General features: G+C 40.2%; 1 protein-coding gene across 1 annotated transcript in view; it reads left to right on the top strand.

Annotated features, from left to right (window-relative positions):
* Window positions 1-9,669: 9,669 nt before the first annotated feature.
* The window catches only part of PROS1 (protein S), a 56,367-nt gene continuing 41,400 nt past the window's right edge, over window positions 9,670-24,636 (top strand). The window contains exon 1 of the mRNA XM_016196546.2: window positions 9,670-9,772. Within this exon, the coding sequence (XP_016052032.1) occupies window positions 9,697-9,772 (76 nt within the window). The 5' untranslated portion in view covers window positions 9,670-9,696. The remainder of the gene's footprint in view (window positions 9,773-24,636) is intronic.

Below are 24,636 nucleotides of genomic sequence, written 5' to 3'. Positions count from 1 at the left end.
GCGGCGCGGATTCCCAGCCCCAGCGCTGCTAGCGGGCCGCCCGGAGAAACCCCCGCGCCGACGTGCTGACGTCCCTCCCGGGCGTGGAGGGCCCTTCCCAAGCACCGCCCCTGCGCTCCTCCAATCACCGCCCGAGGGCCGGCGGCGGGGGCCTCTGAGTGGCTGAAGGGGCTCGACTCCGCCCCCCGTTTCTGCCCGCGAGGTGGGAGGAAGAAGGAGGTGGAACTCCGGGAAGGTAGTTCTCGTTACTAGGCAACGGGAGCGTTCAGGGATGAACTGAGGCATCATGGACAAATCTCAGGCGAGGTTTACTTGTACATCCATCCCAAAGTGTATTACCAGGCGAGGGTACTGCTCCTCCTCTGTCTCCAACCACAGCTGAGATCCAAAGATCTCACGTCTTGTGCATGTTTTGTTTTGTTTTGTTTTGTTTTATGCATCAGGGATGGGGCTCTACTGGGATTACAGCAGATTCTGACTGCACAGCTATAGAAACAATACCCTGGGGCAATTATTATGACAAGGGAAAAACTCATTTGCTAATTGTATCAATAGTTCAGATGAGAGTGATGTTTTCTTCCATATAGTGTTATTGTTGTTTGTTAATAAAATGTGAAATGGAATTGTATATTTATTGTGTGGGGGGTATGATTACTAACAAAATGTATGTTCATTGTAGAAAACGTAAAAAAAAAACACACAAAAAAAACACAACACTAAAAAAGGAATAAAATGAAGAAAATAAGATCTCATACCACCCAAAGATAACCAGTGTTAACATTTTGATATGTTCTTTTCAGGATTTTTAGACACATAGATTGCTAGTTTTTTGGTTTCTCCAAGAAATAGGATGGTGATCTACTGGATGTTTTGTAATCTGATTTATTTTAAATAAATAAATATGTGATATTTGCATTATTTAATATTCTTGGAAAAAGAAATGACAAATACATTTCTATAGAAAAAATGCATACATAATATATAGGGGCCTGTGTATACATTCAGTTTCTACTAATATATTTTGAAATCCTAGTAAAAGGAAAGAGGGCCCTGGGAAGCCCAGTGTATCCATGAGAAAATAGTGCTTTGGAGATAAGATAGATCTAGGTTTAATATTATTTCCTGTCCTTTACTAACTCATTTAATCCTAATTCAAACTAATATACATCACTTACAGTTTATTGTCCCTGAAACAAAGTACCCCAACTGTAAAAGGAGAATAATAATACCTACTTTGCATGGTTGCTAAGATGATGAAATGCGAGAAATAAAACTCAAGTGCGATTTCTAACAAATGATAGCAGATTTTGAAGTTGGTGTCACCTGTCCCATAAACACCTCTCTCCAAATAGCTGGATCTTGATCGCCTTTCTCAGTCTCCTGCCTTGATGCTTCAGCTTTCTTTCCAACTGCTCATGGATGTATGACCTCTATTGATTTTCCTAATTGAACCTGCCCTTCCTCATCAGTACTAGATGTTGCCTCTGCCCAGACTGTCCTGTCCATACACTAAAATGCCTCTATTATTCAGCACTAATGAAGAAAGTTAAGTGACACTTTCACGAATTTTCTTCCCTCCCTATTATCTGTTTCTTCTTAATTTCTAATATCTCAAGACATCTACCTCCTCTTTTCCAAGATTAACCACTTCTCTGGGACTTTGACAAACATCATTTTACCAATTTTCTGAAATTCTGTTCCTTCAATTATCTCTTCTCGATCCAACATCTTAAATATATCCCTCCCCATCCCCATTTTTTCCCTAGATCTTAGGCTACAACTGCCAGAATGGGGTGGGAGTTAGAGAGCAGGACAAGATAGGGCCACAATTCCTCCTTAACTATGAACAGGCTAGTTCTGTCCTGCTGACTCTTTAATTTCACAACCCAACTTCTTAAACTATTGGTTCACAAACCCTAAAGCACTATTTTTTGCTGTTCACTCTTTTTATCAATTTGCTGTGATTGGGCTTCTGTCCCATCAAACTACTCAAAACACATTTTTTTTGATAGAACTTATGTCTTCCTTACCAAATCAGTTCTCATTTTCTTTCACATTGGTTAATACTTTTAATGCAGTTAACTCTTCTAAAGCTCTTTCCTCCCTTGGTTTTTCACAATTATGCACTATTCTGGTTCTCTACTGACCTCACTGGTCATTCTTCCTCTAGCTTCCTACATGTATTCCCCAGGACCAACCTTATCCCTTTATTTTTCTTTTTAAAAACATGTTCTCTTAGAGAATCCAATTATTACTTCTGTGCTTGAGGGTCTTACTATGTGGATGTTTCTTGAGCATTTCTGGAACCATGCTCAACACCCTTTTTTCAAAAAATATACTCAACCAAGCTCAACTTCATGGCTTTCCTAGTTCTGATAGTGATCCAGCATCAACCATTTCTGGTGCCAACATACAGTCAGTTAGTTAACTAAGTTGACTATTAGTTTTCAGTCTAGTAAGTGATTGGTAAACATTAGTGTTGCTCACTATTTCTAGTTCCCTTTTCCCTACAAGCACATGAAATAGTTATTCCCTCCTTCTTGAAGTCATGGATTTGTTTCGTCCTGTGAAATGTGCATGGTAATAGTTGTGTCACTTCTTGGTGAAAGCATTTAAAAGCTGCTGCACAATTCACTGTTCTCTCTTCCCTTGCAATGTTAATTGTGGAAGCCTATGTTAACTTTGAAGTAAAATAAAATCAAAACAGCATGGAACGCTGAGCCAATACATAGAAGACAGCGGATTGGAAAGTCCTACAGTGGACTTCCCATGAGCAAGAAATAAACACTTGTTAGCTTAAGTTACTGTAATTTCGTGGCTGTTTTATCACATTATAATCTAGTTTATTCTGAAGTATGAAAACAGTCTTGCTGCCATCATTCTTGTCAAGAACCTCATTTCATCTCCCAGGGATTGTTGAAATAGCACCCTAAATATTACTTGGTTTCTTCTTTTTTTTCCAGCTTTATTGAGGTACAATTGCCAAATAAAATCATAATATATTTAAAGTGTACAATGCAATAATATAATGTACATATACATTGAAAAATGATTCCCATAATTGAGTTAATTATCACATTCATCACCTCATGTTACTTTTTTTTTAGTGAGAACATTTGAGATCTACTCTCTTAGCAGATTTCAAGTGCACAACACAGTACAATTAAGTATACTCATGCTGTACCTTAGATCCTCAGAACTTATTCATCATTTATTTTACGCTCAATTTATTCCCGGGCCATGAGTTTTTGTTTCTTCAATTTCTTCTGGGATATCTTTTTTTCTGTGTAACCTCCTTTTCTGATTTAAACACCATCTGATCTTTTTCAGTAGGATCATCTCAGTGTGGAAGGGAGAGCTCGTGTATGGGTTCTGCACATCATCTTGGGAGCTTTGTTCAGCATCACTCTGCATTTTTAAGCATGTCCAGCAAAAATTCAGCAGTCTTTTGGGGCCACCGACCCTGTGTCCAGCCCCACTGTTTGGCCTGGGGACACCTACCAACTCCACCACTGTAACTACAGAAGGGCATACACTGGTTCTCTAAAGCGACGTCCTTCAGGTCCTTGGTGGCTTTACAGATATGCATACCCTGGACACTCTGGGAGGGTTCATGAGTGTTCTTAAAGTGAACATGAAGATTGGAACTTCTTGCTTTGCAGGATTTTGTGGGGAATTTTGGGTCAAGTAAATAGCGAATAATTTTCAGAGGTCATCTCAGGCCAGTTACAGAAAGAGAACTTACTCATCTTATAACTGAAAATTTGTATGTTTTACCAACCTCTCCCCTTTCTCATATCCCTCACCCTCTGGCAACCACCATTCTATTCTGTTTCTATGAGTTTGACTTATTTTTTTTTTTAAGTTCCACATATAAATGATACAATGCAGTATTTGTCTTTCTCTGTCTGGCTTATTTCACTAGCATATTACCCTCCAGTTTCATCCACATTGTTCCAAATAGTAGAATTTCTTGGTTTTGGGGATTTTTTTCGGGGGGGAGTAAGCCTTAATAATATTCTATTATATATCATATATATGTGATATATAAATATATAGTATGTATATATCTGATACATGTAACATATAACTACATAATATATTTATATATAACATTGGCTTATCCATCTATCCATAGATGGACACTTAGGTTGTTTTCATATCTTGGCTATTTAAATAATGCTGCAGTGAACATGCGAGCACAGATATCTCTTCCAGGTAGTGATTTCATTTCCCTTGTTTCTATACCGAGAAGTGGGATTGTTGGATCATATATATGTATTATACATATAGTAGTTCTTTATATATAGTTCTGTTTTTAGTACTAAAATATATGGTATTTTATGCTACTATAAATGCACAGTATATACATATGTGCATGTGTGTGTGTGTATATATATGTATATATTCAATTTTTAATTTCTCAAGGAATCTCTATACTGTCTTCCATATGGCTGCACCAATTTACATTCCCACCTACTGTGTACAAGGGTTCCCTTTTCTCCATATCCTTGCCAACATTTATTTGTTGCCTAATGTTACTTGGTTTCTAATCTTTCCCAGCTCTGATCCATTTTGTAAACATTTCACAAGGTAATATACTTAAATACAACCACAAAAATCATTATCCTTTCTCAAACAAACAAACATACAAAAAACAAACAAAACAAGACTAGTCCTTACTGCCTATGGTTTAAACACTTTAGGTTGATTGTTTGTTTTCACCAAGCAAATATTAAAAGATTATTGTAGAAAAATAAAATGTACAGGGTAGGGCAAAAGTAAGTTTACAGTTGTTCATATGGAAAATAATACAATAATTAATAATAATACAAGAATAAACTCTGTGTTTTGCATACTCACAACTATAAACCTACTTTTGCCCCACCCTGACTAAATCGGTTAAAAAAAAAATCCATAATCCCACCATTAGAAATGATCACTGTGAATATTTGGGCATAAATATTCCCAGGGTTACACTGTTAAATTGAATTTAGTTGAATGTTTATGTGCCAGTCACTGTTCTGGGCACTAGGAATATAGTTGTGACCAAAACATTAAAAAAATATATTCTCATTTCTACCTTCAAAGACCTACATTCTAGTAGTGGGAAGGAGGAGGAGGCAGATAATAAACATAATAAGTAAACTAGACCATACATTAGTAGAAGATCACATGAAGAAATAAAAGTGGGTAAGGGAATGGGGCAGGGATTAGGGCTGGGAATGGGAGTAGATTAAGAGTTAAATTTTGGATGGGATTTAGTTGCATATTTAGAACTGTACCAAAATCAAATTTTGGCCAAATAAAATTGACCAAGTACTCATTGATATTGAGCTAAAGACAGATATCACCATCACAGAATGAAGTTCTGAGATAAATTAAAAATCCAAAAATTTTATCCAAAGATGTAGTATTGAGTTTTAGTGTTAAAATTTTCTGTATATAATTTTTCAAAGTTTGACATTACAACATAGGTAGGATACATAATTTTTCAGCACTAGCTATAATTGCTGGTACTGTGATACACATTTGTAGTATTAAAAAGTTTTTTAAAAATGTTGCTGTTAGAGATTAAAGATGGTGGCAGACTGAGTGGAAGCTACACTGACACTCTCCTGGGACCAAATAGGAATTACAACTAAAATATAGAAAAACCACCCTGAATAATCAACTGCAACTGAAGACGAGCTGGAGAGCACCCTCATAACCAAGGAGGAAAAGTGGAGACCACACAGATACCGGTAGGAAGTGCAGAGGCATGACAGGCAGCAGCTGAAGGTCCGGAGGGAGATCTCAGCTGCGGGGGTTCCCACTGAGGACTCTGGGGCCTAACCCCCAGGCTGGGCTGCCCAGCCAAGAGCACCAGAACTGAGATACGTGCCCACATGACATCTGGCTGTGAAAAGCAGCCAGGTTTCTGGTCTGCCAGGGAGAGGGCTGGAAATAAGAGGCACCCTCTTAAAGAGCCAAGGCACAAAGTTTCATGTGTAGCCACTCACACTGGGCTCCAGCAGAGGGAGGGCAGAGTGAACTGGAGCTGTGTGAAAAGAATGTAGGGTTGTGGGCTCTGGAGATAGAGCTCAGAGGGCACCCCTCTGGATTCCTGTGCCAAATCATTCCCCCATACTGCAGAGGGCATCTTTCATAGGCAGACATTTTACCTTCCAAGCAGCTTTTGCCTGAGGGGGAAGCAATGGCCCTACCCTGCTGGAAAACCTCTCGCCCTACCCAGAGGAGTTTCTACAGCCTGAAGCTCATTAAGAGACTGATAACAATTGGCTACCCCACCCTGTGGAGTTTCTACAGTCTGAGGCTCATTAAGGGAATCAGATTAATCAGCCTGCAGGCAGAGGCAAACCTAAGAGTGCTTTGAGTCTTTGCCTAACTTGCTTCTGGACCCAGCCTTGGAAAAGCAGACTTTGGTGGGCATCTTGTTCCTGTCCAAACACACCCAGACCCAACAGAGGGGATCTCAAGCTGTGGGTTGGTGATAGCTCCAAACAGGGTACTCAAGGCCAGTCACAACGTCTGACATTGGCCTGCACCAGAGACCTTCCAAAAAGACTGAGAGTCCTAGCAGGCCTACCTAATACATAGAAACAAAAAGGCAGCCAAAATGAAGAGACAAAAAAATAAGCCCCAAATGAACGAACAAGAGAAGTCTCCAGAAAAAGAGCTCAATGAAATGGAGATAAGCAATCTATCAGATACAGAGCTCAGAATACTGATTGTAGGATGTTCAACAGCATGAAAAAAGATATGGAAACTATGAAAAATGACCAGGCAGAAATGAAGAATGGCACAGCAGAAATAAATACATTGGAATAAACAGCAGATTAGAGGAAGCTGAGGATTGGATCAGCAAATTAGAAGACAGGGTAGACAAAATCACTTAATAAGATATCCAAAAAGGAAAAACAATTAAAAAACAGGAGGACAGTCTAAGGGAGCTGTGGGACAACGTGAAATGTAACAATATTAGCATTACAGGAATGACAGAGGAGGTCGAAAGTAAGGGTTAGAGAATCTGAAGAAATAATGGCAGAACATTTCCCTAATCTGGTGAAGGAAAAAGGCACATGAGTTCAGGAGGCACAGAGAGTCCCAAACAAGAAGAATACAAAGAGGCCCAAGCCCAGACACATCATAATTAAAATGCCAAAAATTCAAGACAAAGAGAAAATATTAAAGGCAGTAAGAGAAAAGCAATCTGTTACCTTCAATGCAGCTTCCATAAGGATGTCAGCTGAGTTCTCACCAGAAACTCTACAGGCCAGAAGGAAATGGCATGAATTATTCAAGGTAATGCAAAACAAAGATCTGAAACCAAGACTACTCTATCCAGCAAGACTATCATTCAAAATAGGTGGTGAAATAAAGAGCTTCCCAGACAAAAAAAAAGGCTAAAGGAATTTATCACCAAACCTGCCTTGCAGGAAAAGTTAAAGGGACTACTGGTGTTCTCTAGAAGATTAGAAACTACCAGGTGTCCCTTATCTTCCAGCTGAGTGAAGTAGGCTCTCATTTACCCAGCAAAAGGTTTTGTTAAGACCCTCAGAAAGCAATTCCAACTGAAAAGCCAAAGTTAAAAAGCCACTATTTCCCCCCCCAAGCCCCCACTGTACTTAGTTATCTTAATTCTTATCTTGAGCCTAGTGTCTCTCAACTTTAACCTTTAGCTCCACCTCAAGGATTTATCAACACCTTAAAACAAGGAGGTCCATAATACCAAGAAAAATTTATCCAAATCCACCTGATGCAAAGCCAGGAGCAGGTGGGATACAATGGGTCCCTGTTGGCACCTAGCACTTGTCCAGCCAGGTCTGCAAGGTGGTCCTGGGTGGCCTTCTCTGGAATCCTGCCACACAATCTGAGTCCAGGCACCATAATGTTGTGAGCAATGGGAACAGCATGAGGTATTAGACCTGTGGGGTCTGACCAGACCTGGGTTCAGCAACCTTGGTACTTGAGTTCTGGCTAGGAAAGAATTCAGACACAAGACTCAAACTGTGAGAGAATATTTATTTGGAAAGTCACAAAGGTAGAAGAAGTAATTTGTAGCAGAAATGGGTTTAGGAAAAAAGTGATAGAGGCAAAGGAAGGGCCCCTGTAGCTTAGAAGTGAGGAAGGTAAAGGTGATGAGTCTGGAGAGGGAGAGGAAAAGGCAAGGCTATGCAGCCAGGAGGGAGAGCACACTGGGTCCTCGGTCCTAAGGGTTTCAAGGGTGGAGATTTTAGGGGAGGTCCCAGGGGAAGATTTCAATAAAATACTCAGCATTTCTCCAGGTGTGTCCTTTCAGGATCTAGGTCTCCACTGGTTGGTCAGCACCAGGGCAGGGGGGCATTATCCAATGCAGCTGGTCCTGAGGTCAACCATGGGGTAACGTCTCTGGTTTTGCTGCTTTTCTGGGCCTGGAGCTGAAATACAACTTTGGCCTAGATGTTATCTCCAGGGAGAAAAGGTCAGGGGGTCCAAAGCACATGACCAGTGATATATTAGGGGAGGAAATGTCACCCTGGAGGCAAGGTTTCACCCTACAATTGTCCTTTGCTAAGCACCCAGTGCTATCTACCCTGTTGACCTTCTGAACCTGGCCCATCCTCCTTGCTCTGCCTACCACAGAACCACAGAAAGCTAAATTAGCTGGAAGAGACTTCTGAAAGATGATCTGCCTATCAAATTTTGCTCACACTCATAGGAAATCAATTGATATGTTCACTTGGTCAGAAATACTAGAAGTGATAGTAGTAAATACGCCTTAAATCCTACTATTTGACACACACTAATGGCTTTATATGTGTTCTCTGTTTAAATCCTAACATTAACACTTATGTTAACATTATTATGCCCATTTTATGGATGATACAACTGAGGCTTAGAGAGGTTAATCAACTTCCTTAAAGTTACATAAGTAGTAAATGGCAGAGTACTGCAATTTAAATCCAGGCAGTTTAGCCCCACAGCCTTAAAGATTAAGTAACAGACATTTCAAATGTGAACGTCTAAAGCATAAAAAGTAGAGGGTAATACATAAAAAACAAAACGAGCTGCTGTAACGTGATGGAATTCGATACGTTGTCTTTTTTTCTCAAAACATTTTTTGGCTACGGTTTTTTTACACCTTACACGCAGGTACAAAATAAAAATGATGGACACGATTCCATTTGCTTCCATTATCCCTGTTCCCTGCTGCCTTAGAGTTGCTTCAGCCACTTCTTGGTTTCGGTTAATGCCTTCATCCCCAACTTCTACCTCCCGCTTTTCCTTCCCCGCGGGGATGCCCTGTCCTCTGTGTCCTCAAAGTTGTCTCGGCCGCTCAGCCTCACATCCTGGCTCGCTGGCGCTTTCAAGGCTTTCGCTTGCCCTTCCCCGCGGAAACTTCGCCCTCGGGAGGCTGTGAACGAAACGCCGGGTTCGGGAACAGGCGGGGAGCGCCGTCCCCAGGGTGTTTACCAGGCCTCCGACGCGGTCCCTGAGCCCTGCCCCCAGCTCCGAAAAGCTTCCTGGAAACGGCCCCCGACCGCCTCCCCTCTCCGCTGGGGGCTGGGAGCGGGCGGGCCTCCCCGCCCCCGGCGCGGGCTCCGCGGGCGCGCTCGCCGCCGCCAGCCCGCAGTCCGCCCGCCGCCGCGCCCCCGCCCAGCTCAGCCGCGCGCCCTGCACGCAGATCCCGCGGCCACGCGCCACGGCCCGGCCATGAGGGTCCTCGGTGCGAGCTGCGGGGCGCTGCTGACGTGCCTCGCCCTGGTGTTTCCCGCCCCGGAGGCAAACTGTGAGTAGCCCGCGGCGCCCCGTCTCCTCTCCCAGCGCTGCGCGCTCAGCCGCCGGCCGCGTTGCATTCGCTTTCCGAGGGCTGCAGCCGCCTGGAAACTTCCCGGCGAGTCCGGGCAACGACCCGGCTGGTGGAGCCGCCGCGGTCCGGCAGGCAGTGTCGCGGTGGGGCAGGGTCGACGTTCGCCCTGCTCTGGGAACCCTCTTCTGCCCCCAGGACAGATGGAAGGACCTGAGTCACACTGAGGATTAAAGGAGGGAGGACGCTGCTGAAGTTCCCCGTCCGAGGGCCGGGATGAGCGCTTTGCCGTGGAAAAGTAGGGGAGAGGCACCCCGCTGTCTTCCCTTTGTACCTGCGCCTGTCCCCAGCTAGCACCCCCTGCTGCAGCCTACCTCCCCTCCTCCCCCCCCGTTTGCAATTTCTGGACTTTGAACTTGGTTTGCTTATTTCAACATTGACAAACGAATTGTTTTAGGATGAGGGCAGTTTTGCATAGCAGTTGGCACATGTCATTTTCCGACCTTGAAATCAAAAGGACTGTTAAATATTGTAATTCTCAGATCATTTTGTACTGAGAATATTTGACTCTGAGGGCCACTGAAGTGGCGGCATGAAATTTTCTGTCTTTATCTTTGTACGTCCAGTCTTTTAGGTCCCCATGCCTGGACTCAGGGCAGGATATTGAGTTTTCTCTGAAAAATATATGAAGAGTATTAAGGTATTTAGAACACTTTAGTTGTCAGCTAATTCTTTGGTTTTCTAAAGTTTAAGCTCGTTCATTGATTAAGAATGCTTACTTCTGCTGTTTTATTCTCAGGAAATGACATGGAAAGATAAACTCTGAGTTAAAAATAACTTGGGTTGTGTCAAGTTCTAATATAAAAATTTCAAAGAAGTCATTTCAGGAGAATTAAATAGGAATTTACTAACATTCCACTAGCTTTTTTTATTACTGCTCATGATGAATGGGTTATTTTAAAATTCTAATTTAGAGGCTAAAAATTACTTGTTGATTTTATATTAAAGTGATACAACAGCAGACCTTCAACACTGAAACCCTTATCATTAAGCCTGCATGTAAACTTTAGGCACTGCCTTATTATCTATGTAGTTCATTAGGACAATCAAATATTTGTCTGTCAACCAGCGCTTTGGAGAACAGAAAGAGGCAAAAGTGACTTGCCACACTTACTGCTGCTTGTCATCACAGGAATTTGCTAGGCCCTTTCTTTTTATAGAGATGGTTATATTTTCACTGAATCTAGAAAGAGTTAAAGTGTGTGTCTTATGTGCACATGTTCAAACAATATATATGAAGAAATACACTTGTTATGTATAGGTACTGTTAGAATAGATAAATTAATTCTATGTGATAACACATAAAGGCCCTATAATCTCTTCATTTAAAAAAGTATAATAGCCTGTGTAGCGTGGCTCAGCTGTTGAGCATCCACCTAGGATCCAGGAGATCGAGGTTCAAATCCCAGTCAGGGCACATGCCCGGGTTGCTGGCTTGATCCCCAGTAGGGGGCGTGCAGGAGGCAGCCAATCAATGACTCTCATCATTGATGTTTCTCTCTCTCTCTCCCCCTCCCCATCTCCCTTCCTCTCTCTGAAATCAATAAAGATATATTTAAAAAATAAAGAGTATGATAGTTTGCCCTGGCCAAGTAGCTCAGTTGGTTAGAGCACCGTCCAGATATGCCAAGGTTGTGGGTTCAATTCCTGATCAGGGCACATACAAGAACCAACCAATGAATGCATAAATAAGTGGAACAACAAATCGATGCTTCTTCCTCCCTTTCTCTCTCTAAAAATAAATAAATAAAAATTTTGAAAAAGTATGATAGTTTAATTGGATTGAAAATCATCTTAGTTTACTGATGAGGAAACTGTGATACAGATGGAATTATTTTCTCCCTAAGATTTTAAATTTGAGATAGAATTAGAACTCTAAATATTTGATTTATAGTTCATTTTTAGCCCATAGAAATAGAGTTGCTATTTAAAGAAAATCAAATCACAGGTTTAGTTTTGAGAGAGTGAGAAAGCATCTAGTTCAACTTCTTCGTTTTAACAATAAAATGTTCAGAGATGTTAACTGACTTTCCAGACATTTCCATACCGTGTATATATATACACACACAGAAAGAGAGAGAGAGAGATTTAAAAGGTATATTGTCTACATATTTTGTTATTTCCCACTAAGGGCTGTGGTGAAGAGAACCAGGAGAAAGGGGATGTCCGGTTTTGGCTGTGCTAATTTGGCCCTATCGAGACGAGACTTCCACTTCTGGCTAGATACCATCTACCCTAGTAATTACTGACTCATATTTTCCTTTTCTTTTTTACTCTTGTCTTTTCTAACTATTCCTTTCACTGTTTATCTAACTTTGTCTTTACTTAAATCCCTTTATTCAGAGTCCAACATATTGCACTGATGCAGAGATTTTATCAAGGTAGGATTAGAGTTGAGGTTGGTGCTAGAAGAGGTAGAAACAATCTCTGGTATGCTACAACAACAACACCCTGTGCCATATTCTCTCACCATTAATTCTATGCTAGGAAACATAGTAATGCTTTTCATAATAGACCTTTTCTATCCACCAGGTTTAATAGCCTCTTTATAGATAAATGTTCTATATACATATGTAAACTTTCAAAATATTATGAGAAAAATATGAGAAGCCTGGTAATTCCTATGTCTGTATTCTTTAGCTACAAGTAACAGTAATGATAACTAAAGAAGGAAGGAAGGAAAGCAGAGAGGAGGGAAGGAGAGGGGAAGAGAGAGGAGGAGAGGGGGAAAGAAAGGAGAAGAGAGAAAGGAAAAAGGAAGAGGGAAGGAAAAGAGAAGCTGAATGGATTTCTTGGAAGGCTACTGAATGGCATGCTGAGCAGGCAGGCCTAGGGAAGCCAGGGACTTGGGCATTTAGGTGATCCATATAGTGGGAACTCATGTGCTCACTATGTTGGGAGCTGCCACCATATGACTCATTTCTAAATGCCTTCTAGGCCTGTGTGTCTCTACTCATGATTGAAATTCCTAGAAAAGAGAGCTTCATCATTTTGGCGTAGCTTATTTCTGGAGTCCTGTGATTGACAGCTCCCTAGAATCAGGTAGAGCGCCTGGGCAGCTCGCACAATGCTGCCCAGAAGCAAGAGACGTCCACACGTTCTGATTATTCCCTGTACAACAGTGCACACAGGACCTTCTTCCTGTAAACAACATTTGAAAGCATTTCAAATATATGCACTTATTTATAATACAATATAAATAGGTAATGTTCAACAGAAAGTACCTCCTCCTCAATAGGTTTTAGTCACCGTAGCTGGAGAGGAAGGCTCCAGGCTGCCATTTCCTACGTTAGTATCCTTGGGTAATACCCATACCCCTCTAGTACTCTCGCAATCACATGCCAGTGTGCTATGCTTTATGGACAAAATGATACATTGTAGTGTGCCATCACGTCCTATATGCCACAAAATAATAATAAAAAGGGGAATAAAGGTACTCCCATTAGGGCTTGCCTGTCTCCCTTGCTTATAAGCTTGAGGTGGTATTTATGAAGGACTTCACCCTTCGCTACTCAATTCATAGTCTCTTACTCCCAGGGAGTCCTCCACGTTGGGGTTTTTGTCTGCTCCGTGAGCTGAATGAACCACACCTTTGTCGGGAAGAATCTGAGCGCTGTTGTTCCCACCTATGCATGGTTGTATCCATCTCTCTTTTACAGTTTCTACTGTGGACAATAGTTATCCTGGAGGAATAACACTCCTAACCCTGTTTTATATGTGGCAACAGCACTATTTGTATTGATTATTGTCACTCCAGAATAATTCTTTTTTTTTTACCTTGAGGGTAAAGAATTTTCAATGGCCATAAAGCAGTTTCAGCTTCTAATTCAGTAGAAAATATATTAGGTCCCCGCGTGAATGTATTCCTTCCTGAGCTTCCCAATTTCTAGATGCGCAGAACCCAGCTGTGAGGGAAGAAAGCAAACAATTTAAGAATAGGTTTTTGGATTAGTTTCGTAGGTCTTTTGGAACAAAGTATCACAGACTGGGTGGCTTAGACAACAGAGTTTGTTCTCAGTTTTGGAGGCTAGAAATTTGAGATCAAGGTGTTAACAGAAAGGGGCCCTGGCCCTGAGCAGGTCTGCCTAGGGATAACTGGTAGTGTGTGGGTTCTTGACTTCATGCAGGAAAGATTTCACAGCCAAGTCTAGGTGATTTTTAGAGACATTTATTAAAGCTGGGGACAGTGGAACAAGGAAGGGCATAGGATGGAGGAAGCAAGAGAGAGACTAGGTGGGGAAATGAGCCCAGACTGGACTGCTTTGCTCACTAAGAAGTCAGAGGAAAGGGGGCCTTGGGGTTAGGTTCAAGGGGTCAGCCCTGGTTGAGCTGTTGCTGCCCATTGCTCCCTGGTTGCAAGGGAGGGAGAGGGCATGGTAGAACTTTTCTTTTGAGCTTTTTGTTGTTGTTGTTTTTTTAAAAAAAGGTTGAGAGTTTAGGGTAGGTCTTAGGGGAGGATCTCCATAGAATATTCATAAGTTTATGCTGATATGCCAAAATAAGATTTATTCTCTTAACTTAATTTCTCCTTGGGTGTGGTTGGTAAATGGTAGTACATAATTGGATTTCTGCTGCCTCCCTGAGTAGGGTGACTTAAACTATATACCCTCTGGTTGGGGAGAAGTGTAAACTATTTACGCATAAGTGTCCTTGGTTACAGAAGATATATGAATTTGCTGTTTACTAGATGGCTGTTTACTAGATGGCTGTGAACTGCTTGGCCATTTAACTGTCTGTCTAAGTTTCCCTATTTCACTAGTCCTGGTTTACTAACTAGCCTGTCTCAAAGTTGTCAGCAGGGCTAGTTCCTTCCAAGGACTCAGAGAGAATCTGTTCCATGATTCTCTCCTAGCTTTTGGTTTCCAAAGACACACACATCATCATCTTTGCTCTGTATTTCCTCTTTTGATAAGAGCACCAGTCATAGTGGATTAGCAGCCACCCTTATGACCTTGTCTTTCCTTCATCACCTGCATAGCTCCTATTTCCAGATAAGGTCATGTTCACAAGTACTGGGGGTTAGGACTTCACTACCTTTATAGGGACACAGTTCATCCCGTAACAGTCACTAAGCCTCAAATCATGACAAGTACTTCTTTCTTTCTACCTTTATTCCTGACCTGTCTGTTCTTGCTTTAGGAAAAAGAGCACCAGATATGAATGATTGCTGGTACTAAGAAGGTACTTCCTTTTTTTTTAACCACATTGGAAGATAGCGTTGTGTCCCAAAAGGCCGTGAGTGAGCCGTCAATAATTGGTCAGTCTATCATTCCCTGAGTCTAGCTCCTTCAAGGTATTAGACACACAATGAGACCAATGAAAACCATAATAATCATCCCATTCACTTATTTCCTTAATGAATTAATTCCTTAGTTAAAGGGTGTTGTGTGGCTTAGCATAAAGCATTGGACTAGTCTGTCTATAGTGGTGCTGACAGAAAAATTAAACAAATTGCTGTTCCTCCCTGATAGTAAAGCCCTAACTAGTCAACTATACACTAGGTGTCTGGTTGAATTTTGTAATACATCTAAGTCTCTAAGAGCTGCCTTCTTTAGATAGAAATACCTTCTCAGTTTGTAGCAATTCCAAGCATCTGCCATGGTCTTTCACACAATTCTTTTCCCCTGTTTATACCTATGTGACACTTGTAGATGTTTTTGTTTGTGACCCTTGTACTAGATTGCCCTGAGAAGAAACACAACTGATGATCACTAAGTGGGTCACCTGTCCCCTCTTTTTTTTAAGAACTTTTCTAGTATGGGGCTATCCTGTGAGCAGCCACCTGGAACACAAATATTCTCAGCCCTGTGCCAGTTCTTGCCCAAGCTGCCTTGTCCCTAGGCCTGAAATCTAGCTCTTTACAGGCCCCTGAACAACTGGTCAGACCATTGCAACAATTCAGAAAGTAGAAGAGGGTCTCATTTCAGATCAATTATCATGGCAGGCAGAGTGGACAATGAGAAATACTGCTGATATGTATGCCCATGAGAGGGTTTTGTTTCTCCAGTGTTCCTCAGGGCCACCGTGAGGGAGGCTGCAGTGTATGTGTGCGTTTGTTTTTGACAGTCGCAGGTTGACTCTGGCTCATGTTTGTACATCACAATATCTAGTAATCACGAAAGGCTTTTGAACCTCTCTCCTTGGTGCAGTTACCCAATACAGTTATTTTGTTTTAGAGAAAACTAGAAGAAAAGTTCACAGTACTGTATACTTCTGAGGGCTGGGAGGGAGAATGGTTCTTTATGGGCATCTCTCCTCTCCTTCATTCAACAGGTTCTGATTCATGAACTGATTCAAGATTGGTAACTAAGGAGAGATTGTGATTTCTTTATATTGTGACTGAATACTGGGATGTATTCAATGAAGAATTTGTGAGTTGTCTTTCTATCTCATTCTGGGGAGGTTTTTCTCCAAGATTTGATCAGTACACTCACCCTAACTGATTCAGGTGAGTCCAGGCTCAACCACCCCAGGCTCCTCCCATTTCACCTGAGATCTGGGAGCCCATTTCATCGTCAGCCCCTTCCACCAGTGTTTTTGATCTAGGGGGGATAGTCAGGAACGTGCTTTTAAAAAACTCCAATGCTTTTTCTCAATAATCCATTTCTATAATAATTATGGGAATGTATTCTTTTTTTTTTTTTTCTGTATTGGGGTGGGATGAATGAGTGAGGAGGTGAATAGGTAGGAACTGCATGAAATATTCAAGCCAGAATGCCTGTCTTCTAGTCTTTGTGATTTTTTTTTTTTTTATATATTGTGCCAAGGAATGTCTGGCTTTTCAGTGTTAGTTTGGTATGTGTTGAGGTGTCATCTTAGGATGGCATTAGCCAACCAAGAGAACTAACTGTTAGAGCTGAAGCTGGTGGTCCTAGGTAGCCCATGAAATGAAATCAGCAATATTAACACATTGCGCCTGCTTCAGAATTATATATGCCTCTCTGTATCGCTGTGTAACAGTTACCACAGACTTAGCATCTTAAAGAAAAACAATTTATTATCTCATAGTTTCAAATGTCAGAAGTCCAGGCACAAGTCCAAGGACCTGCTCAGGGTCTCACAAGGCTAAAATCAAGGGGTCTGCCGGGGCTGAGGTCTCATCTGAAGCTCTTCCAAGCTCACTGTTGGCAGAACTTCCTTTCTGGCAGCTGTAGGACAGAGGCTCTCAGATCCTGAGGCCTCCCACCGTGTGACTGTCTCCGCAACACAGCAGTTTGCTTCTGAGAAGTACACAGGAGGCATCTGCTGCTGCTTCTGGTCTCTCACTTCTATTTTTGATGTCTGAACCTGGCATACAAGGCTCATGATCTGGAGGCGTCTTCTCAAAGAGGGTCATTCTCTGCCCTCTCTTCCCCGTGGTCTTTTCCCACGCAAAATTCTCCTGTTTGGAAGACTTTCATTTTATAGCCCTCCCCCAGCCATCCCAGGTGACCTGTCTAAAGGTTCCCAAACTTTAGGATACTTTATGACATTTTGTTCTTTTTTAAAGAATCATGAATTGGCATGTGATAAAGCTTTCTAGGATATTTATCTCCCCATTTATATTAAAGGATAATTTAGAATATTGTCATTTTTCTTGATTGCTATTTTCTAATATTTAAAATATATTTGGGGATTTCTTTTAGCTCTTGCTTTATTGATAATTTTATTCAAGCATAAACTGAAGTACTGTCTTATCTACCTATATCTATCTATCTGTATCTATCATCTATCTATCTATCTATCTATCTATCTATCTATCTATCTATCTATCTATCATCATCTATCTATCTATCATCTATCATCTCTATCTATTTATGTATTTTTGCTTTCATGAGAAGCCTCTGATTTTTAGAATTAACAAAGGAGCAAATAAGCACTTATTGAATAACCTCTGTTACAGGCATTAGTTTAATTTTTTCATAATCTTATATTTGGATAAGATATACTATGAAGTAATAACACTTTAATCCTGAAATCTTCAACTTAATCTCCAAATCAAATATTAGTAGTTTAGCAAAATAAGAGTTTATTCCTGAATCATGTAAAATCCAATGTAGTTTGTGCAATCTCTTCCATCTTTAGTTATACTCTCTGGTGCACATGGCCTCAAATGTCCCTGCAAGAAAAGAGAGCAGTGGAGGAGGTGTACTTGTCCTTTACAGCCTTAGCGTGGAAGTGACAAGACTCACTCCTGCTTATAGTTCGAATAGCCGCATCCCAAGGCAATGCAAGGAATATTTGGTCAGCACTGTTTCTGTTACAAATATTTTTCTTTTAAAGTTAAGATGTTAAGGTTATGGTTTCTTCCTCAAAGGGAAATACAGATACTTACTGCCTTTTTAAACTTCAGTAATTGTAACTCTGTGAATAAGATTTGTGATAGACAGAGGGCATGGTTAACTATGCCTACTAACATACCACCCAGGGACTTAGTATAAGGCATTGAGTTCGTTATTAATGTAGCAGGATGAAAAAAATAATAAGGTAGTAGCTGATGCTGAAATTATTTCTCTGGCAAGAACTGCTGTTATTTTAGAAATTACCTTCAGCAATGGCTTTACATTTAGAAAGTGAAGTTCTGAAAACATGGTCTATAACTTTGCTACTCAAATGGAATCCATGGACCAGCAGCAGCAGCAGCAGCAGCGGCATTACCTAGGAGCTTATTGGAAATGAAGTATCTCTGGCCCCACTCCAGACCTGCTCATTCAGAATATGCATTTGAATAAGACCCTCAGGTAATTCCTATGCACGCTTAAAGTTTGAATGGTGCAGTCTCTAAGGAGCTAGCAGGGAAGATGGATAAATGGTTCTGCATAAGAAGTGAAGAATTGCACTGGTGGCAGCCTGGGTGAGAGAAGGGGGAGGGTGTCAGAGAAGGGAGAAAAGGAGCTGAGCCACATGGCAGAGAGTGCAGCTGGTGTGGAAGGTCTCAGACAGAGAGTATTAGATGCCAGGTGGACAAAGGATTTTTAGGAACTGGCATTTCTAGGTCTCAAAAACTTTAAGTTGCAAAAGTTGTTTTAAATGTAAGCTGCAGCCCTCCCCCCCTCCCCCCCTGCCCCCAGTGCTTCTTTGGAAGAGGTTGACCCCCACATCTAGGTTAAGAATGGAGAGAATAGTGACATGAAGAGTTTAGAGAAAGCTAGCGCACAAAGCCAGCCACTCCAAAAGACTGCAGATGTCTTGAGAGAAACTGAATCAGGTGTGGGATTGGTGTTTCATGTCACCATTCAGTGAATAAAAACGGGCAGGATGATATCTGACATTAGCAAAGTTAAATTATCTTTAAATTGCTAAGTTTTGATTGAGAGTAATGTTATGCTAAAAGAACAAAATCAATTTGGTGCTGCAAAAACAGTTCTATTGGGTGATACAAATCCTTTTTATCTAGATATTCCTGTTTTACGGTTCTCTGGGAAATGCATATAGTTATTTGGGGAGATGGGCAAGAACTCAATTTTTTATTAAATATTTTAAATTGAAATATATTTGTCATACACAAAATATTTACCTATATGGGTGATGGATGTTAACTAGACTTATTGTCATGATTATTTAAATGTATATAGGGTGTCCCCAAAAATGTATACACACACTTTGAATAATTATAAAGTCAGTGTTTATTAAAATACAATTAATTTTAAAAATTGGACTATCAGCTGTTAAAGTGTGTATACATTTTTAGGGGGAATTACTTGTTTACTTTTTTTTTATATATATCTTTATTGATTTCAAAGAGAGGAAAGGAGAGGGAGAGAGAGATAGAAACATCAATGATGAGAGAGTCATTGATCGGCTGCCTCCTGCACGCTCCCAACTGGGGATCAAGCCCACAACCCGGGCATGTGCCCTGACCGGGAATCGAGCCCCGATCGCCTGGATCTTAGGTCTACGCTCAACCGCTGAGCTACCCCCGGCCGGGCACTTTTTAAAAAAAGATTTTTTATTGTTTTTTTAGAGAGAGAAAGGAAGAAGGAGAGAAAAACATTGATGTGAGAGTGAAACATTGATTGGCTGTGTCCTGCACCCTTCATACTGGGGATCGAACCTGAAACCTGGGCATATGCCCTGACCAGGAATTGAATGAACCAGGAACCACTGGGTGCATGAGACGCCACCCAACCAACTGAGCCACACCAGCCAGGGCTATTCCTTGTATACTTCTAAAAATATATAATAAATTGTTATTAACTCTAGTTTGCGGCCAGTCTCCTTACTTAAGAGGTGTATTTATATTATGTTGTTCTAAATATAGAAACTTAAACCTTCAGGTTTATGAGGAAGTGAAATAAGTACAGTTTATCTAAATAAATTCCGAGTATTTCTACAGATGAGTAAAGTAAGGAACTGGTTCTCACTGGTTTTAGGCCATCAATATACGACTTAGTCCTCTTGTTCATTTCTTTTTGGAATGGATTTAAAAAACATTTTTTAAGAACAGCCTTGGCTTTTAGATCTTTATTAAAATAGTAAAATTGTAACTTCCTGCACTTATATGATATTTTCCATCTTTTAAAATGGTACATTTGGCATGTTCTCATTGAGTTTCACAGCTATTCTGAGATTTACCTTCACAACTTCAGGAAAATGTTACCATAGCTCCATCTCTAAGTTATTACTTCCTTTCTCTTCCTACTCTCACATGAGCTTCTTGAAGAAATAGTTTATCCTGGAGTTCTCTATTTCCTCTCTTCTTACCCTCCCACTGGTATTGGTGACAGAATATTTATGGTGGTGCTATTTTTAAACAAATGTACATTTTAACTTTCTTTGTAAGTAATAGTAATTATTAGTAATAATTATTAGTACATTCTTTGCAACACTTGACACTGTTGAAATTTACCTCCGTTTATGTCTATAAACATTACATTTTTCAAATTTTCTCTCTGTCTATGTATGTGTTACTAATTCTGCTTCTGTTGTTTTGATGATCTCTGCTTTCCCTTAAATGTTAGGGTTTCCTGAGGCTCTATTTGGAGGTCTATTGGAACAGACCAATGAGGTTCTGTTCTCATTGGTCAGCAGCTTAAAATACTAGCCACATTCTACTGATTCCCTAACATTTTTATAATTATTTATTTATTTATTTGTTAGGGCAGTTTATTTTTTATTTTTTTGCAAGACTGTTTGCTTTATATATTTTAAAAAGTTTTTCATTCCAGTAATCTTTGCTTAATGTAATTTCACTTGAGAACTCTCTAGTGTCTCTTATAAGGACTCTAATCCAGTAGGATCAGGGTCCCACCCTTATGACCTCACTTAACCTTAATTGTTTCCTTAGTGTCCCATCTCCAGATACAGCCACACTGGGGATTATGGCTTCCACATATGAATTTGGAGGCGACACAAACATTCACTCCATAATGACCTGTTGAGTAGAACACAAATGCTTATTTTACTATTTTATTACCATGGAAGAAAACAGGTAGGTTTTGTATTTCGTCTGTGTTCTTTTAAGTAGCCCTGAGTTTCTCTATGTTAAATGCATCTTTCCTTATACCTTGTTTTATATTTCTTCTTTTCCCTGACTTCTTATCCGAGTCATTTTCTCTCCTTTTCTTAATAAGCTATCATTTTATTCCATTGTTATTTAAACTGTGTCTCATTGCCTTTTGGCATGTCAACAGGGAATTCTGAGAGGCTGGCAGCAATTGTATTGAATTATTAACACCTACTCAAATAATCTCACTTCCACATCAGCACTTTTAAAAAAATAAATAATATCCTAAGAGTGAAAAAGGAAGCCATTGAGATCTAAAGTCTTTCTAAGCCTCTAAGTATACTTCAGATTTGCTTATTGGAGAGATCTGGGAGGTGTTGCAGGAAGTGGGATATTGCAGAATTAGGCCAACACTTTCATTGCTGCCATTAAAAATGTTCCGAAACAGTTTGCCTGTTGCTTTCCAAACATAAATACACACACAGGCCAGTGAACTAATAATATAATTGATGGCATCCTAAAAAAATAGGTCAAATAGAACAAAAAACAGAACATTTCCTGTGCTGTAACCTCTTGGTACATGACGTCAAAATCACATGATATTTTGGTGGCCTAGTGTGTAGGAAATAGAAAAGACCCGAAAGCTCACTGCATGAATATCTTGCTGCATGCCCGGCTCCAGAGAGACCTCCTGCTGCAGCCTCAGGAAGCCTAGCCAGTTGGCATTATAGTAGTCTCGAGAAGAAAAGGTGAAGCTATAGAAAATTCTTCTTCATGCCTTGCCGAAATCTGAACTCAGATGAAGTACAGTAATTTATCACTCATCGAGAGCAAACAAGTCAAATAAAAGAGATGGTCAATGCAGTTATTTCCTGGGTAATAAATAAGCTGCCTATTCCATCTTTTGGGTAGAAGTGTTTGTTTTGGAAGGAATATCTAAAACCTAGTGCTCCTGCCCTCTGTGGCTAAATCAAAGGTTTTAATCTTGAGGAAACAATGGCAGAGTGTTTAATTTATTCTATTTTTTTTCCTAGACTGAGGCTGTAAATTAAAGTTATAATTAAATCTTGGAGTAAGGAGAGGTCCATTTCACTTCTGTTGTGGCCAAACAGTTTAGGCATTGTTTCCCAGTTCTTTCATCGACCTGTCCCAGAACAGGGGTCAATGACCACAAGGCTTTTTTCTTGTTTTGTTTTGTTTTTTAATCTCCCCAATGGCTTTCCTATTTCTAAATAAATGACAGCCTTCACCTCTTCCAATCCAAATGTTTTAGAATTCACCTTTATGAGTGCAGCATGTACTGTAATTCACAGATTATTTCATCATCTTCTTTCCCCGATTTATACCCTTATCTAGACCTATCTCCTATAATCTTTGACTCCTTTAAAGTCAGTCTGTTTATTGCTCATTCCTCTTGAAGGACAGAGGCATAGTTTACCTTTAGAGAATAATTTTTCTAACTTTTTTCTAACCCTTCATTAACATAATAATGTGAGAAGAATCAGTTGTTCAGCAGCACAGTATTCAATATGAAAAAAAAAAATGTTAAATTCAGAGAAAAGCAAGGGCAGTAATGCTCTTTTTAAAACACATGCACACACAGCTTTTTTAAAAAGAAAATTGAGGTATGTTGTACATACAGACGTAGGATTTCATTCTGGAAGCTAGCAAGCTTCTCTGAAAATGCATAGTAATTACACAGGCTGATGAATGCCAAAGTAAAAATCTGTCTTTGGGTTTTTCTTAATCTTTGCAACATTCAAGTTTTAAAATATCCTTCCTCAATTGAAAATCTTCTGTCGTAGAATTCTTTATTTAAAAAAATGAAAGATTTTATCGTTACTTAATATGTGATCATTTAAAATAAAATTTGTAATATGTGGCCATACATTTTCCTGTCATTGTTAACTAAAGATTTTTATGTATTAACATGCAATTCTATTATTTTCAGGCTTTGACTAAGGAAAACATGCCATTTTAATAGTTGAGACATAAGAGGCACAATTATATCTCAAATTATTATCTAGTTCTATTTGTACTTTGAAAGCCATTTTCCCTGACCCCGTCCCACATTGAACCAGAAACAAAGATTCAAAGATTCTGCCAACCCAAATGCTAGGCAAAGATTCTCTTCTCAGACACATTTTTTTTTTTTTTTTAACTTTTTCTTTTTTTATATATCTTTATTGATTTCAGAGAGAGGAAAGGAGAGGGAGAGAGAGGGATAGAAACGTCAATGATGAGAGAGTCATTGATCAACTGCAGCCCGCAACCCGGGCATGTGCCCAGACCGGGAATCGAACCCCGATCGCCTGGATCCTAGGTCTATGGTCAACCGCTGAGCCACGCCTGGCCGGACCTCAGACACATTTTTTTTAAGGGCAGTTTTTCATTCTTGGGATGCCAGATAATAAGGGCCTGAGGAAAGGAAGAACAGAAAGCAGAACTAAAAAAGAGATGAGCTTTAGGAGGGAGGAATGTTTAGATAATCTTTGCAAGGACAAGAGAGCAGAATGGAAGTGATTTAGAGGATGATCTGTCCTCATGCATGGACCCCTTCCATCTGCGATCTCCTCCTCATCTGACTGACCAGTTTTGGGCAACCTACAGATCTATGGTCCTGACCCTTCTGAACAGAGGGTAGCAAGCTTGGACAACCAAGTAGGAAAGGGGCCTGAAGAAAAGACCTCCCCTTGACAGAGGTCCAACCGAATTGAACAGTGGAGGGATTTTCCTGAGTAGAGGCAATACCTAACTCCACTATCCTTGTTACAGATGCTTAAGTGAAGCAATAATAATAATAATAATAAACTACTTTTTTGGAGATAAAACAATCAAACTTACGCTGGAAAAAAAACAACAAAAAACAACCCAAAGATTTGCCCCTACAGGAAATACTCAAGGGAGCATGTGAAGGCTGTGAAGACATTTTCAAAAAAGGATTCCAGTTAGTGTTTGAACAATGGTTATGATATGGACACAGTTGTTCAACAGGCTGTCGTCACTGTTGTGGAGAAGGGATGACTCAGATTAAGTTAAAAAAAGAAGCTGATTCAGCCATTCTTCTAATCTTGAAAGACTCATAACTAAACATTATAACCTAAAATTTTGATTCTGAATGTAACACTTTTCAAGCAACAGAGTTGGATTTTAACAGGGACGTTCTTGAAAAACTCCTTCATCTAAAGAAGTGCACCAAAAAATTAGAGACGAGGTGGTAATGCAAAAAGAACAGGTTTTGGAGGCAGGCTTGGCTTTGTTCTCGGCTCTGTGAACTTTGTAAAATTAAACTCAATTTACCCTGAGTTTTAGTTCATGTATAAAATGGGAAAATTATTATCCACTTAGAGCAGTTGTGATT

This window comes from Miniopterus natalensis, chromosome 6 (assembly GCF_054644295.1).
Source record: "Miniopterus natalensis isolate mMinNat1 chromosome 6, mMinNat1.hap1, whole genome shotgun sequence".
Taxonomy (NCBI): domain Eukaryota; kingdom Metazoa; phylum Chordata; class Mammalia; order Chiroptera; family Miniopteridae; genus Miniopterus; species Miniopterus natalensis.
This window is presented reverse-complemented; position numbering and strand designations above follow the sequence as displayed.